Raw genomic sequence first — 14,834 nt, 5'->3', positions numbered from 1 at the left:
AGCAATATTGGACGTCATACTTTAATCCGAATTATACAAAAGAAACTAAAATCAAAAATCACACAAAACTAACAAAGATCAGTGGTTCCTGACTTGGACAGGCGCAAAATTGTTTGTCATTACTAAAAGTATTGGAATTTTAACTAAGTATCCACCCTATTACATTTCGTATAATTTTTTTCAAAATAATAACCTAAATTTTTATCGTATTTGAAAAAGCTATTCATGTTCTTAGACTTGTCATCATATAAGGCAATTGCAAATACAATGAAATATAAAACAATAAATCTCAGTTATAGTATTGGTTTCTTTCATTAAATTTGAAACTAGAGGAGAAGTTTATTATTCTGATGAATTTGCAAGCAGTACCCGTTATTGATTGACTTTTGATGATTAACAAAAAACTATATATCTACTGAAAATAGCCTTGTTGTATAAATGTTGGTCACTACATGATATTCAACTACTTGAAAGACGACTTGATAAATGTTCCTTTATATTTCGAAATAAAAATTGAAGTTACAGTATCAATTTTTCTAGTTAAAATACATAGAAATTAAAGAGAACTTTCTGTTATTTTTTGTCGAATGTATAAGTGAAACTATTTTATTTCTTATTGAATTAACTTTCAAATTTGTATCAATTCAATGAGATAATTTGTATTTTAATACTACTGAAGTAATATTAAATAAAAAAAAGGGTTAAAGGATCCTATTTTCTTCCAAACAAGTCACAAAAAGAAAACATTGCCCTATCAAACTTGTTTTAATCAAATGCCCTATTTTTTTAATTTGATTTTGTCTAGAAATTCTAAATGCCATACTAAGTCTTTTGATGCTTTTATCTTTAAATTTCACGTTTTCGATATGTTTTGTTGTAAATTGAATGATACTTAAAGTAAAAGTATTTTAGTACACATTTGAATTTAAGGGCTAGTTGAAGTCCACCTCCGAGTGCGGTATTGTGTACTGCATTGCATAATAAACGAAAAACGCAGAAATGAATACAGCAACATATGAAAATTATTGAAATTACAGGCACATACAGAATGCAGTATAATATATAAAATCTACCCCTTAATTTGACTTTGTATGTGTTTCATAGAATTTTAAAAACATATGATGTCATGATTACCGCTCATGATATTATGGTTTCCTTAAATTTTCATTAACATTTCCTTCAGTTTTGTCCCTTGCGAGGGGCAGCTACATGCATCTATTTAATATTGTGTTTGAAATTGTCTATCCTTGATTCTTATCAAACACATCAGGATTTGCCGTGCGACCTCTCAACTTTTAGACAAAAAACAACATAAAAAATATTGGCCTTTTATTATTTTTCCATTATTTCAAATACACGTTTATTCATACGAATCATGAACACAGTCAATATGAAAGCGATTGCAGACTGTTTGCTGATAACAACGTCCTTATACGCAATATGTTTATAGTCGTTACTTTCTAAAACTGGTACAACTGACTTAATGTATATATACTTGAAGACATTTCGGAGTTTATCTCTCATGTTAGATTTAAATAAAACAAAATTATATATTCAGTAAATCTAATATTTCACTTCAGATAAACCTCTCCTAATTCATCTGAAAAAGATTTAAAACCCACACTGTTACCTATAATTTTATTTTTCGACATTAATTACTGCACCAATCGTGTAAATAAATAAAACAATCTTACAATAAACAGCTGATAAACTGACCAATACAGATTTATATTAAGCTGATGTTTTACTTTTATTCTCATATGACGACCTATATTCGTCAACCAGTATAGTCACTATGTATCTACTTTTAGCGCGAAATACTCAAAAACGACCATTTTTGTATACTGACAGATATTCTGATATACATCATTGTGTTAATTGAACTACATAGTGTAATTGGTAGAGAAAAGAATATAAATTACTTAAATGCTGTGTCAATATCTACGAAGTTGCAACAGGCAAAGTACAATGAGATTCTGAAAATGTTATAAATGTATATCCGTTAGACCGTTTGTTTTCCCGTTTAAATGGTTTTACACTAGTAATTGTGGTGCCCTTTATAGCTTTTGTTCGGTGTGAGCCAAGGCTCCGTGTTGAAGGACGTACATTTACATATAAAGATTTACTTTTATAAATTGTTATCTGGATGGAAAGTTGTTTTATTGGCACTCATACCACATCTTCCTATATCTATATATGTCTTACCTGTAACTGTATTTCCGCTTTTAATACCTTTTACATAATGATATGCTATTTACGTTTTCCGTGTATTATATATGTTGAGCTTGCATACATTAATTTTTCCTCAGTATTGGTGAAATTATTAAGCTACTGTTTTATGCATTGACTTTTGTTTACATTGAAGACCGATCGACCAATCAGACGTATTGTATTGGACAACCCCTCAATTATAAAGGCAAAGGAAGAGAAACATTTATTCTACGAAAAACGTAATCATTAATCCAATCTTCCGTTTGGGAATGATATATAAAACTTTCAAGTATTGTTTTAATTTACTTGATTAAAGATAATGTTATTTATAGATATACAACTTCCTTTGCAATTTACAAATCATAAATACTTCCCTTTGATTCACCTAGATTTGGCGAAACATTTATCATTTTTTTTATTGATGGAAGGATAATAGTCAAATGTTAATTTAATGTCATGTATTAAAAATCTCATCATAGATACCAGATTAAATTGTGTATTTACACCAGACGCGCGTTTCGTGTACAAAAGACTTATCAGTGACGCTCGAATCCAAAAAAGTTTTAAAAAAAAACCAAATAAAATACGAAGTTTTTAGACTTGAATTTTTTAATAAGTAAGAAATCATCGTTTGATAGGGGATAAAGAGATAGCAGGAGGATTAATCCTGATTACATGTACATAAAAGCTAAAATGTGTCGTCTGGACTTTATAGAGCATTTATTGTCTGAAATAATGAAAGTGTGAGTTACAACTCAATGATGATATGTCCGCTTAAATATTTCGGTAAAAAGGAAGTTTTTGAGTGTTCAATCTGAAAACGCATCACACGATATAGCTGACTTATATAAACTCTGAAACCAAAGGAAAAGGTATGATAAGTGGCATTTTTGGCTCCCTTTTCAAATGACTTCATATTAGATTCATCATAAGTCTATGCATAGCAACTTAAAAATATGTTGAGCATTGTGTGTTTATGAATTTAGAATCAAATTCTAAGAAATAACTGTAATATTTGTTTTGTCCATTCTATTGCAAGACCATGCTAACTATTACGAAGTTTAGTAAATATATTCTTGATAGAAAAATCATTACACAATAAATAAAAATTGTTTCAAGTGGAGGTTTTAATTTTGTATACAGAAAAAGTTAGCTACCTCCCTCAAATTGATTTTTATATATAAATCTTTATAATTCATCTGTAATCATTTATTTCATTTCTAATTTCTGATCTCAAAGTCAAACTTCAAGGTGACCTTATTTTGGGAAATCCTTTAGAAACCATTTGTATATGTTAGCGGCAATAAGTGAAATTAGGCATTAAGCTTAAATCCTAGGTAATAAGCTAACGCCTAGGCATTAAGTTATTGCCTGAAATTTTCAGGCATTAAGCTTATTTCCTGAAATATGATGATGATTATTCAACCTATTGCCGAACATAGTTTTAGGCAATAAGGGAACTCTGGAATTTATGTATATGCTGTGATTTATTCTTTATATAAAATAGTTTCTTCATTATACTCGTAATATTACATGTATTACTGTACATTCATTAAACAGATCTTCAAATTTTATTTAGTAATTTTAATAGTTTAGAAAAAAAACAGAATTAAGATTGTATTCTTCTGACGTTTCAGTCTCGTTGAAACCTCGTAAAGGAATTATTTCCAAAACATGTGATACTATTGGAAAATATCAATTATTTTTAAAAAATGTAGTAATCAAACTTAATTCTGTAAAAAATTGTGTATTTATAATAAGAAATTTTTGAGTAATACATTTTCAAATTTCATTATCAATCAAGTCAGTATGTTTAGCCAAAATTTTGAGAAAACGGGTAAGGGGTACAAACAATGATTTTACCAGAAACATGAACAAAAGTACATTCCATATCACTTTTTTTCTTTTCAAAATTCTTAGATATGTTATTTTTTAATCATTTATAACAAAGAAGCTGAAACTATATGCATTTAGTACTAAAAAATCTAAAAATTTACAAAATTTATTGACAGCATGGGAAATTTGACACGAAAAGCCTCAAAATATGATAAAACTTTTCTTATATCAACACCTATAGTTTTCTTAAATGTATTCAGATTGGTCTACTTCATCTTCATTGAAAAAATGAAGAAAAATGTTGGACTGTGAATATTTCACGATATAAGACCAAAAATAGGTACCCAACTTGATGCAAAATGGGAAAATCATCAAAATTGGGTACTTTCAAAGGGCCGTAGCAAAAAAAGGAGTGCACCACCATAAGATTTTTTCTTCACCAATTATTGTTTACGGTCATATAAATCCAAAAATCAGGTTAAGAAAAAAGTTTAATTCTAGAAGTGTTTGGCTAAAATAAAGAAGTTTTTAAAAAAGTGATTGTATCAAAAAAAGGGGTTGGGTGGGGGGATTCTGTGAAAGAGCTAATTTATTTTTTTGAAATTTTCTACCCTTCACTTGTCGAGCTGCTTTGAACTGATAAAAACTAAACATTACTAAGATATGATATTTTGCTCACACCATTTTCCAATTTTTTTAATTGGATACGTAAATTTTGTTTGTTAACAGTTCCACAAATAGTGATAACAAATGATTTTAACACAAATTTGTATCTAGTTTTCATTTCTTCTATTATCAGTATTATTTGACGAGTTTTGACATAAATAACATATTTTAAAAGTGATTTTAATCCAGTAGATTCATACTTCAGTTCTTATAATGTTATTTAAATGAATAAATTTCTTTTATTTTCTCACATTTATATTTTAGGCATTAAGCTTAATGCCTGCACACAATTTTCAGGATTTAAGCTTAAATCCTAGGATTTAAGACTAATGCCCAACATTATTTAGGCAACAGAGTTACTGCCTAGGCATTAGCTTATTGCCTAGGATTTAAACTTAATGCATAATTTCACTTATTGCCGCTAACATATATATACATTGTTAAAAAGTTCATTGAATTGTATGAATATTGAATGACCAAGTGGGTATCAACGTCATTTAAGCGCACGCACGGTCTCTAGTAGGTTTTCACGATATATGTATGTTTCTCTTTATTTTCTATTTCAATAGTCATTTATATTTATATTTTTTATATTGTATGAGTAATCATTTTTTTATGTCTCTAGAAATGTCATATATTAAATTACATATTTGATCAGGATTTATTGATAAACAATATTTCGTAAGAAAAATGTGAGATATACATAAGGATATCTATCTAAACTTACGATAGTTTGAATGTTAAAAAAGGTCCTGCATATCTCTTCATTCCTTTTAATTCTGAGTATAAAGTAAAATGTCACAAAAGAACTGAACTCTGAGGAAATTTCAAAACGGAAAGCCCCTAATCAAATTTCAAAACCAAAAGCTCAAACACACCAACTGACTTGGTACAGGCATTTTTTATATAGAAAATGGTGGAGTGATAAGCAGTCGGTAGGGATTTGAATATCAAATAAATTCCCATACATTACTTTGTGTTTGTATATGTAACATATGTAACGTTATACTTTTTAAAGACCAAACACCAAAATTTAAAAGTGATGTGTTGAAGTCATGACAAAAAAAAACCAAATTAAACATGCTATATACACTCAAGTCAAAATCTATGTACAGTATTTTCTACAATACTCTTTGAATTCAGTGTAAATAGCAACACTTACCTCTAATGCATCTTAATTATGCTACATGTGTAGGTCCCATTGAAAATATTGTATGCATTGTCAATAAGATAATCATGAATATATTAAACTAATTTTGAAGGAAACCCCTTCATATGATTACTTTTAAAGGACGAGCATTACTCTTTTAAATGTGTGAAAAGTTATTAATGGCAAACGCATTCTGTCTCTTCCTGTGCATCTTCGATTTATTCCTGTTTTGTGTTTGATACTCAAAATAACTTAATGTTTACTGTTATGTTTTCTGTTGTTCACCTTCGTCTGTTTCTTTGTAAATGTTGGTATTAATATATCAAAATGTGCAGACCCCACAGGACCAGACAGATCTCAAGAATTACGGTTATTTAATCAGGTCTCCTGTTGTATTTGTATATTCCAATACCGAATTATGTAAAGAACGTTCTTTATGGCGTTCCATATGATAGATAATTTGTGCACTTGCATTTATATATTTCGAAAGAGGTCATCTCTCAAAGATAGTTTATCAAATATGTTTAGGGACAAATGAACTGTAAAAAAAAATCGTAATATTGTTTGACTATAAGATGGCGGCAGGGTTGGATCAAATATTTAGAGTAGCGCTTCGTACCAAAAATGTGCTAAAATGACTTTGGCACCACTGCTGAATTTAACGTGTTTTTCATCTTTACCATTTTCAGTAATTGTTCATTATATAAACCTATTTGGGCTGTGAGGATACTTTGTTTTCGACATTGAATATATCTAACTATTATTTTACAGTCTGATACGTTCTGAATAATATGCAGAACCTAATACTCAATATTTAGCAATTACGCATTTCACAGTACAGTCAGGGCTCACTTTCATGTCCATCCGTGTCAATGTATCAAACTTAGTTTTACTTACGATTCATTGTATTACATTGTGTTACATATTATCAAACAAAAACTTGTCAAAATAAACATCTTGAAAAATAACAATTCCACCTATTCAATAACAAGAACACAGATGAAATTAAAAGACATAAGTGAAGAAGCATCGTAAGGTCATAAAAAATATGGTATATCTTTCTACATGCGAAGCATCAAATCGTCAATTTTGAGAAAAGTGGTAAAATATATTTAGTATTTATTAACAAATTTGTTTTCATATAAAATGAAAAAAAAATAAGGACAAAATCATAACAAGCTATGATCAAGGTTCATAATATGCATATTTATATATTTTCTAAACACATGAATTGTTGGTGCTGAACCATACATTTCAAATCGTGAAGATCAACTGCTTATTGATATAATATTTCCTGCATCACCCAAAATAATTATTTTGGATTTCTACTACAATTCGGTTTGAATTTGTTTAAACATTCTCTGTTTGCATTCGACTCACTAATTGCAGTTTAAGGTAGCACAATACAAAGATTTTTCATCCCCAATCAGACATCTTTAAACTGATTTTATTCCACTCATCTTTCTTTAAATTTTATAAATGAGGTACCAAAAGAAAGAAGAAGGATCAATCTTTCAAATTGTGATAATTTCATTATGACATAATTATTACATAATTAATTGTTATGTAATTAGTTGCCATATTGTGATGTCCATACTTGATTGAATTTAGCTTCTTTGTTCTTCATAGCATCCCAAAATATTGTATAGATTCTTAAACAACACAGTTTGACCTTCAAAACTGTGTCTCAGATTTTTCCTATTGTATTTCATTCTCTCATAAATCTTCAATGAAGTTTGCAACATCAATTCATAAGAGACCACTTAATTCAATTGGGTATAAAATTTGTTCTATTGATGTTTTTGGAAATCTGAGACACAGTTTTAGAGGTCAAGCTGTGTTGTACAAGAATCTATACAATATTTTGGGATGCTATGAAAAACAAAGACGCTAAATTCATTCAAGTGTGAACATCACAATATAGCAACTAATTACATAATAATTAATTATGTAATAATTATGTCATAATGAAATTATCACAATTTGAAAGATTAATCTTTCTTCTTTCTTTTGGTACCTCATTTATAAAATATAAAGAAGGATGAAATGAATTACATCAGTTTAAAGTTGTCTGATTGGGAGTGAACAAATCTTTGTATTGTGCTACCTTAATGAATACAGTATTCAGCACTTGCTTCTATAAAAATTGAACCTTGTGTTAGTTCAAATATGTCCAAAAACCACATCAACAAACACCTTTTACTTTTATCAAAATGTATTTAGTTTAAGTATACAAAATGTGATTAGATATCAACCTGATTAGGAAATGTATGTGTTAATTAATAACGCCCCTTCAACATAATGGCGACTTTTATATTTCTATTTTGTTTTTTATTGTTTACTCAAAATATGAACGCATTTCTACTCGACGATAAGACTACTCCATCACAGAATGTGGTAGCAGCCCAACAATACAGTACACTAATGGGATTACTAACAGACGAAATGAAAGCTCGAAAACATCTAGAAGAGGTGGTGACGCAATTAAACACAGAAGTCATTTCGAAGACTTTAAACATAACCAACAACTTAGGTCAAGCCAACTTGGTAATAGCTGATTTACAAACTAAGCTACAAAACATGGAAATCAAGCTAGAACAGAGTGCTCAACAACAAAAAATGGAAAATGCTGCTCTTCTTCAAAGTGTTTCAAGCCTTCAGAAGGTCAACTCGATCATTCAGCAAAATTATTCATTCATTCAGCAGAACTATACTATGCTTTTACAAAATTATTCTACGTTAAAAGTAGAGCATGATAATTTCAAAAATAAACTTGTAACACATGAGAACAAGTCAGCAGAAATGGCAACGGAAATTACGGCATTTAAAACGGACATTCAAACGTTAAAACATCAGGTTCTTACACTAACTACAAACCAATCTACACGAGGACAAGACTTTCTCGCGCTTTACAACCAGACTCTAGAATTTAGGTCAGACATTGCAAGTGATATTTTAAATCTGTCCAGCCAGTATAATGATTCAGTTGATGAGCTTTTTAATCACCTTCAAAACGGTAAGTAAATAAATAAAGACATTGGTAGTATACCGCTGTTCTAAAGTCATAGATAGATTTAGAAAAACAAATCCGGATAACAAACAAACACAGAGGGAAACACAACAATAATAAGAAGAAAACAACAAAACAACAAAACACAGAAGTGCAACAAAAAAAATACGAACGACAATGCAACATACATACAAACGAACAATCAAAACATCAGCCATATTTCCGACATGTAAGAACGTTTTAAGACAAAATGGAAGGTTGAACGTTGTTTTGTGGCTTGTCAAGACTTGCGCTGCATGAAAATGTTAAATATACCGCTAAAACATTACATAAAAGGAATGCACTACAAAAAATCAATGCCAGAACACCAAGAGAAATACATAAATAAATATGATTAAAGTATATTTCGACATGTTTATCACATATAACTATAAAACTAATGTTAGACAGTACACAAAACAGCTAAATAAAATGGCGAACTCTGTGTCTATCACATTTTATAACCATTACAAACATATCAGATTAAAATTGGGTAGGTAATTGTGCAATTAACTATATCAGACTCTCTTCCGAATCAACCTGTGTAAACAAATAAATCTGGTGTAAAACAAGTAAATTCTGATATATAGATGATGTTTTCACCCTCAATTTTATGAACACTTAAGAAATGTATTCGTCTGAACTGACTTGAAATCAAGCTAATACTAACAATGAACATTATTCTTTCCTAGATCTTGATATCCATATCCTTAATGGGAAAATTAATACCCAAGTTTATGACAAAAGAGAAAGATTAATATTCATTTCTATATTGGAATTATATAGTAACAATACTAATGTCAGGTCATTAAATATGACAGATTGTGGTCACCGTACAACAATTAAAAAATTATATACGTAAAACATGTCAAATTTGCAAAGATCTGTTAACCAAAAAAGAGCAATATAAAGAAAGTGGATCTTATAACCATATATTGAGAATTTGTTCAAGTAACAAAAAGGAAGCCTTACTAATTTGTAGTTCAACAAACTTCCGATTTCGATCAGTGGATTGAGTGGTGCTTGCTATATGCTCAATAGTTCATGCATATTCAGGCCATGAACGCATTTTGATACGTTTAATGCAATTGATAGTTTCTGAAAGATAGGTTACTCGGGATGCTGTACAGGGGACTCCAACTGCAAAATACGAATATGTTAGATATGAAGATCAATATTTCATGGACCAACCACATACGGGCCTCTTAGAGGGTTGTTGGTATGCTTTCTAATGTGCAGCGAGCCCCTGCATCGGATTTAATGTTCAAGTATCAGGACCGCTTATAGCCGAAATGACAATCCTCTAAAGCAAGGTCTTTACTGCCGGACGGGAGAAGTCTGGTGGTTCTATATTCACATATCTTCCTGATCACGGATAGTTTCCGATGTAGACCGTATGAGTTAAACAAAAACAGTATCGTGTTTTCATTGTTTCTAGCAAGATATTTTTCCAGAAGCCTATTGTAAATATTTCTTATTCATTCAGTAATTTGCTTTGTTTCTTATAGCACATGGTACTACATATGTAAGATGGTCAAGAAAGCAGTGTCCAGATGAAAATAATACGGAACTTGTATATTCAGGTAACATGTTTAGGTATATAAGTAAAGTAATTTCGACCAAATTAGTAAGTCTTTGTAGTCTATCATGAGAACAATTTCTTTTAACGAAACGAATTAATTGTAATTTTAAATGTCATACGACCAACAATAAATATCTGTTCAACATTTTTCATGTGAATGCCTTTTGTATCCGACTAAACGCAGTATATTTTCATATTGTTGAAGGTCGTTATGTGGCCTACAATTACGTCAATGAACAAATGATGAACTTAATTGTAAATCTAGTTATCTCATTTATAGTTAATACCTGATCTTTTTAATTGTAAATATAATATTTATTATATCTATAATACTAGTAGTACATGCAATGTGTTGTCATTCATAACATGTACGACAACAATAATATTAAATGCAATATGTGGGAAAACAATAATAATAGTATAATAATAATAATAATAATAATGATTATGAATATAACAAAACATGACTTACTGTACTTTAAAATGCAATATAAAAAATCATTATTATTTAACTAAGTTAATTTTTATCTTTATTCAGGGTATACAGGAGGGGGATCTTATAATGATTACGGGGCTGCTCCAGAACCAGTATGTCTTCCATTACATCCTGACTTTAACAAAACCAGTGGTGGTGGTGGTGACTACGCCATAATACATGGTGCAGAATTTGACAGCAACTTCTTTGCATCGAATAGTGCTCATCAGGACATACCATGTGCTGTATGTAGAGTGAAGCAAGCATCCAGTGTTATAATGATACCAGGGAAGAACATGTGCTATACAGGGTGGAACCTGGAATACAATGGATATCTGGCAACAAATGCTTATAATGAGCACGGTGCCAGCTCATATATATGTATAGATATACAACCTGAATATGTTACTGGAGGATCCTCATGGAAACACGATGGCAAACTGTTTTACGAAGTGGTAGCTAAATGTGGATCACTACAGTGTCCCCCATACCATAATGACTATCCAATGACATGTGTCGTTTGTTCAAAATGATTGAACAGAGTGTTTATCAAAAATTATTTGTAGTGTCAGTTATTTTGATTTTTCCGCTTTTGAATATAACTTGCATCTACAAACTTAAGCAATAAACAAGAAAATAATCATTGAAAATAAAATATTGTATTTATAGGACTACACTAAGCATATTTATACGAAACACTTAAACGTTTCAATTTTAATAGATATACAATCCAATAAATGTGATTTACTTGTTTTAACATAAATAAGGCCGGTAGTTTTTCATTTCCCATTTCGAGTCCTTTTATAGCTGACTATGGATTTTGTTCATTGTTGAAAGTCGTACTGTTTTCCATAAATATTAAAATCTATATCATGTTTAACTGATAAACATTCAGACCACACCCTCTAATTTGTATATGATAAAACCCAAAAAAATGAATAATTAAAATTATGTTCTTTACCGTTAAAAGATCAATAAAAAACTGGGAAAATATGGATGTCTTGTTTTATACGAATATAAAAAGAGGATGCGGTATGTTTGCAAATGGGACAACTCTCCACAAGAGACCAATGGACACAAAAATTAACAACTATAGGTCACAGCACGGCCTTCAACAGGGAGCAAAACCCATACCGCAAAGTCAACTATAAAAGGCCCCGAAATGACAAACGTTAAACAATTCAAACAAAAAACTAACGGCCTTATTTATGTACAAAAAATGAACGAAAAAAATATGAATCACATAAACAGACAACAACCACTGAATTACAGGCTGCTGACTTTGGACAGGCACATACATACATACATAATTTAGTGGGGTTAAATATGTAAGCGGGACCCAAACCCTCCCCCTAACCCGGAAAAGTGGTATAACAGTACAACATAAGAACAAACTATAAAAATCAGTTGAAAAGGCTAACCTCATCAGATGGACAAAAATACAACATCAAAAAGACACTAGGTACATATCTGAGAGAATTTGTAATTAACTGACTTCTAGTTCAAAGCCACTAAAAACTACGAAAAATTATCAATCCGTATACATCCAGCATCCAATGAATTGTTTGTAATAATCAGCCAGAGAAAAATATGACCTTGTGGAATGCCAAGATACAGGTATCGACAGATTGTAGATCCATGAATGTGTATAATGTATATAACTCACTACATAATCCACTATGCTCATATATTTTATTACAATAGTTTATGATAAGCTCGATAATAGAAGTTAAAGGACTTGTCAAAATCACTGAAAGATTAGTTGTAAAACCCTTACCAGAGGCCGAGATGAAACGATTTTTAAATGATTATTTTGTGTAGTTTAAGTAACCAGTACATAGTAGGGACATTCCAAAGTTCTGAAGAAGCCTTAATCTTTGATGTGGTTATGTGTGTTCATTATATGACTCTCTGTGAAGCGCATGGATTTGAATGTAGATGAATTTAAAATTTTATTTTTAAGAACGTCCGTGTAGTATTTACGGCATACCACCACCACATTGTTGGCTGCTTTTCGTCCGGTACAAACAAAAACCGCTTTGAAAATTCTTGAATTTTATTTCTTATTCTGAAAATAGGCGTATTATGTACTTTATTGTTTACTTCTCAATTATTTTCTAAATGTGACATTCTATTATCTACCCTATTCATTCATTCAAAATCAAGAAAGAATCAAGAGATTATATTTCAGATTTTTCCCGTTTACACCACTTTTTACAAAACGAGAAAGAGCATCTCTGGTGACTTGACGCAATCTTTCCAATCTATTCAGGTCGATATTCTGGTGCTTTTTTCTAGAAGATTTAAACCTCTCTATCCTGGACGATACTGAGGTCCCCTGTAATAACATGGCCATAGGGAACATATCAAAACTTCGACGACTCACAGTTTCAAGTGAAGGGAGTATAATTACCTATGTTAACGTCTAATGTGATCGACGTATCATTAAAAATTAAATTTCTGCTGAAATTTTTTGTATGTGTATGAAATTAAAAGTGGTTCTATGTTATCAACAAAGGGATGGTATACAAATGTTAACGGTAGAGTCATTGAAATTGGTTTATAATGTATGAGACTTTAGATATCAAGATCCTTTAAAAAGAGAGAAAAAAACATGCATCAAACTTTAAGGGTAAATACAAATCGTCCAAATACCATATCATAATGGTTATAATTATTTACAGTAACAGTAAATACTTGCAATTATTGATATTGTAGTATTCGTAGGGTTAGTTTTAGGTCATCAGACAGACCATCAAGAGATGTCCGAAGAACTACCCAGAAAGCATCCTCTTCCGGTTGAAACTATTAATGGCTATACAGCAGACGAATTCACCAGAAGAGCAATCGGCCGTTCCTGACTGCAGGAACGACCATCTAAGGTATATATCGGTTTTTAGTTATACTCGGGATCACAACATTGGCGCTGCGAGCACTTATTTGCGTGGTGCATTGCAATAAAGAGCTCATTTTGTGATTTGAGGCGACGTTCGCTTCGACAGTGTTTCCCGCGGAAAAGGATTCGGGGGATACATTTGCCGATCGTTTTTTGTTGTGTAATACTCTGGTAGAGAATATTACATAACATTTCAGGGGTTTTGCAGCGCGGTAGAACCCCTGATTTTTGCGTATTATTGAGTATTTTTTATATTTTTGCCGTGCCGGTAGTGTACGCCAAAAAATAGTAAGGCAGGAGGGGAAAGGTGATTTGGTTTATTCCAGCGCGGGAATAAGTCATTTCAGGCACTCGTGGAGTATTTTGGAGGAATACTTCACGGTTGTTTAGGAGAATGAATTGTTCAAGTAGACGTCAGGCTACCTTGCTGACCCTGAACTGCTGAAGGGACAGCTGGGTACCAGTCACCGGTAACTGCAGACCAGAAGGACGGGTTACCAGTCGTATTGTTATTGTTATTGTTTTGTTTACTTTTGTTAACCGCAGACCAGAAGGACGGGTTACCCAAAGCAGTAGTATTTCTGTTATTAAATAAATAACTTGTGGTATTCAATGTGTGTTGTTTGTTGTTTTTTATTCTTCAAATAAATAAACTTTGTTATAAATTGTTGTTCATTGATTTACAGGTACAAATGTCTGTAAACCTAAACACTGGTAGCTTTCAAGAGTTACTCCAGCTCCCAGGTATAGGCATAAAAACTGGGGAGCAATTAATGGACATTAGGGAGAGCAAGGGCTCTGTGTTTGAGTCAGACTTGGCCACAATCTCCCACCTACGAGTAACAAGGGGCCTCTTATCCAGGCTGGACTTCAGCCCAAGTGGAGGTGGCCAAAATATTGGGCCACCACCTCAGGCCCAAGGCAGGCATGGAATGATGTACAACAGGGAACACATTGCCCCACAGGGCA

The 14,834-nt window shown here is 31.4% G+C and overlaps 1 protein-coding gene across 1 annotated transcript; it reads left to right on the top strand.

The window, feature by feature from the left end:
- The first annotated feature begins 8,149 nt into the window (after positions 1 to 8,149).
- LOC139494936 (uncharacterized) lies at positions 8,150 to 11,858 on the top strand. The gene is made up of 3 exons (XM_071283065.1): positions 8,150 to 8,879; positions 10,421 to 10,495; positions 11,033 to 11,858. Exons 1-3 carry the CDS (start codon positions 8,165 to 8,167, stop codon positions 11,500 to 11,502), a joined length of 1,260 nt encoding a protein of 419 aa, XP_071139166.1. The 5' UTR covers positions 8,150 to 8,164; the 3' UTR covers positions 11,503 to 11,858.
- The last annotated feature ends 2,976 nt before the right edge of the window (positions 11,859 to 14,834 follow it).

The sequence above is a fragment of the Mytilus edulis genome, chromosome 11 (genome assembly GCF_963676685.1).
Source record: "Mytilus edulis chromosome 11, xbMytEdul2.2, whole genome shotgun sequence".
In the NCBI taxonomy this organism is placed as follows: Eukaryota; Metazoa; Mollusca; class Bivalvia; order Mytilida; family Mytilidae; genus Mytilus; species Mytilus edulis.
This window is presented reverse-complemented; position numbering and strand designations above follow the sequence as displayed.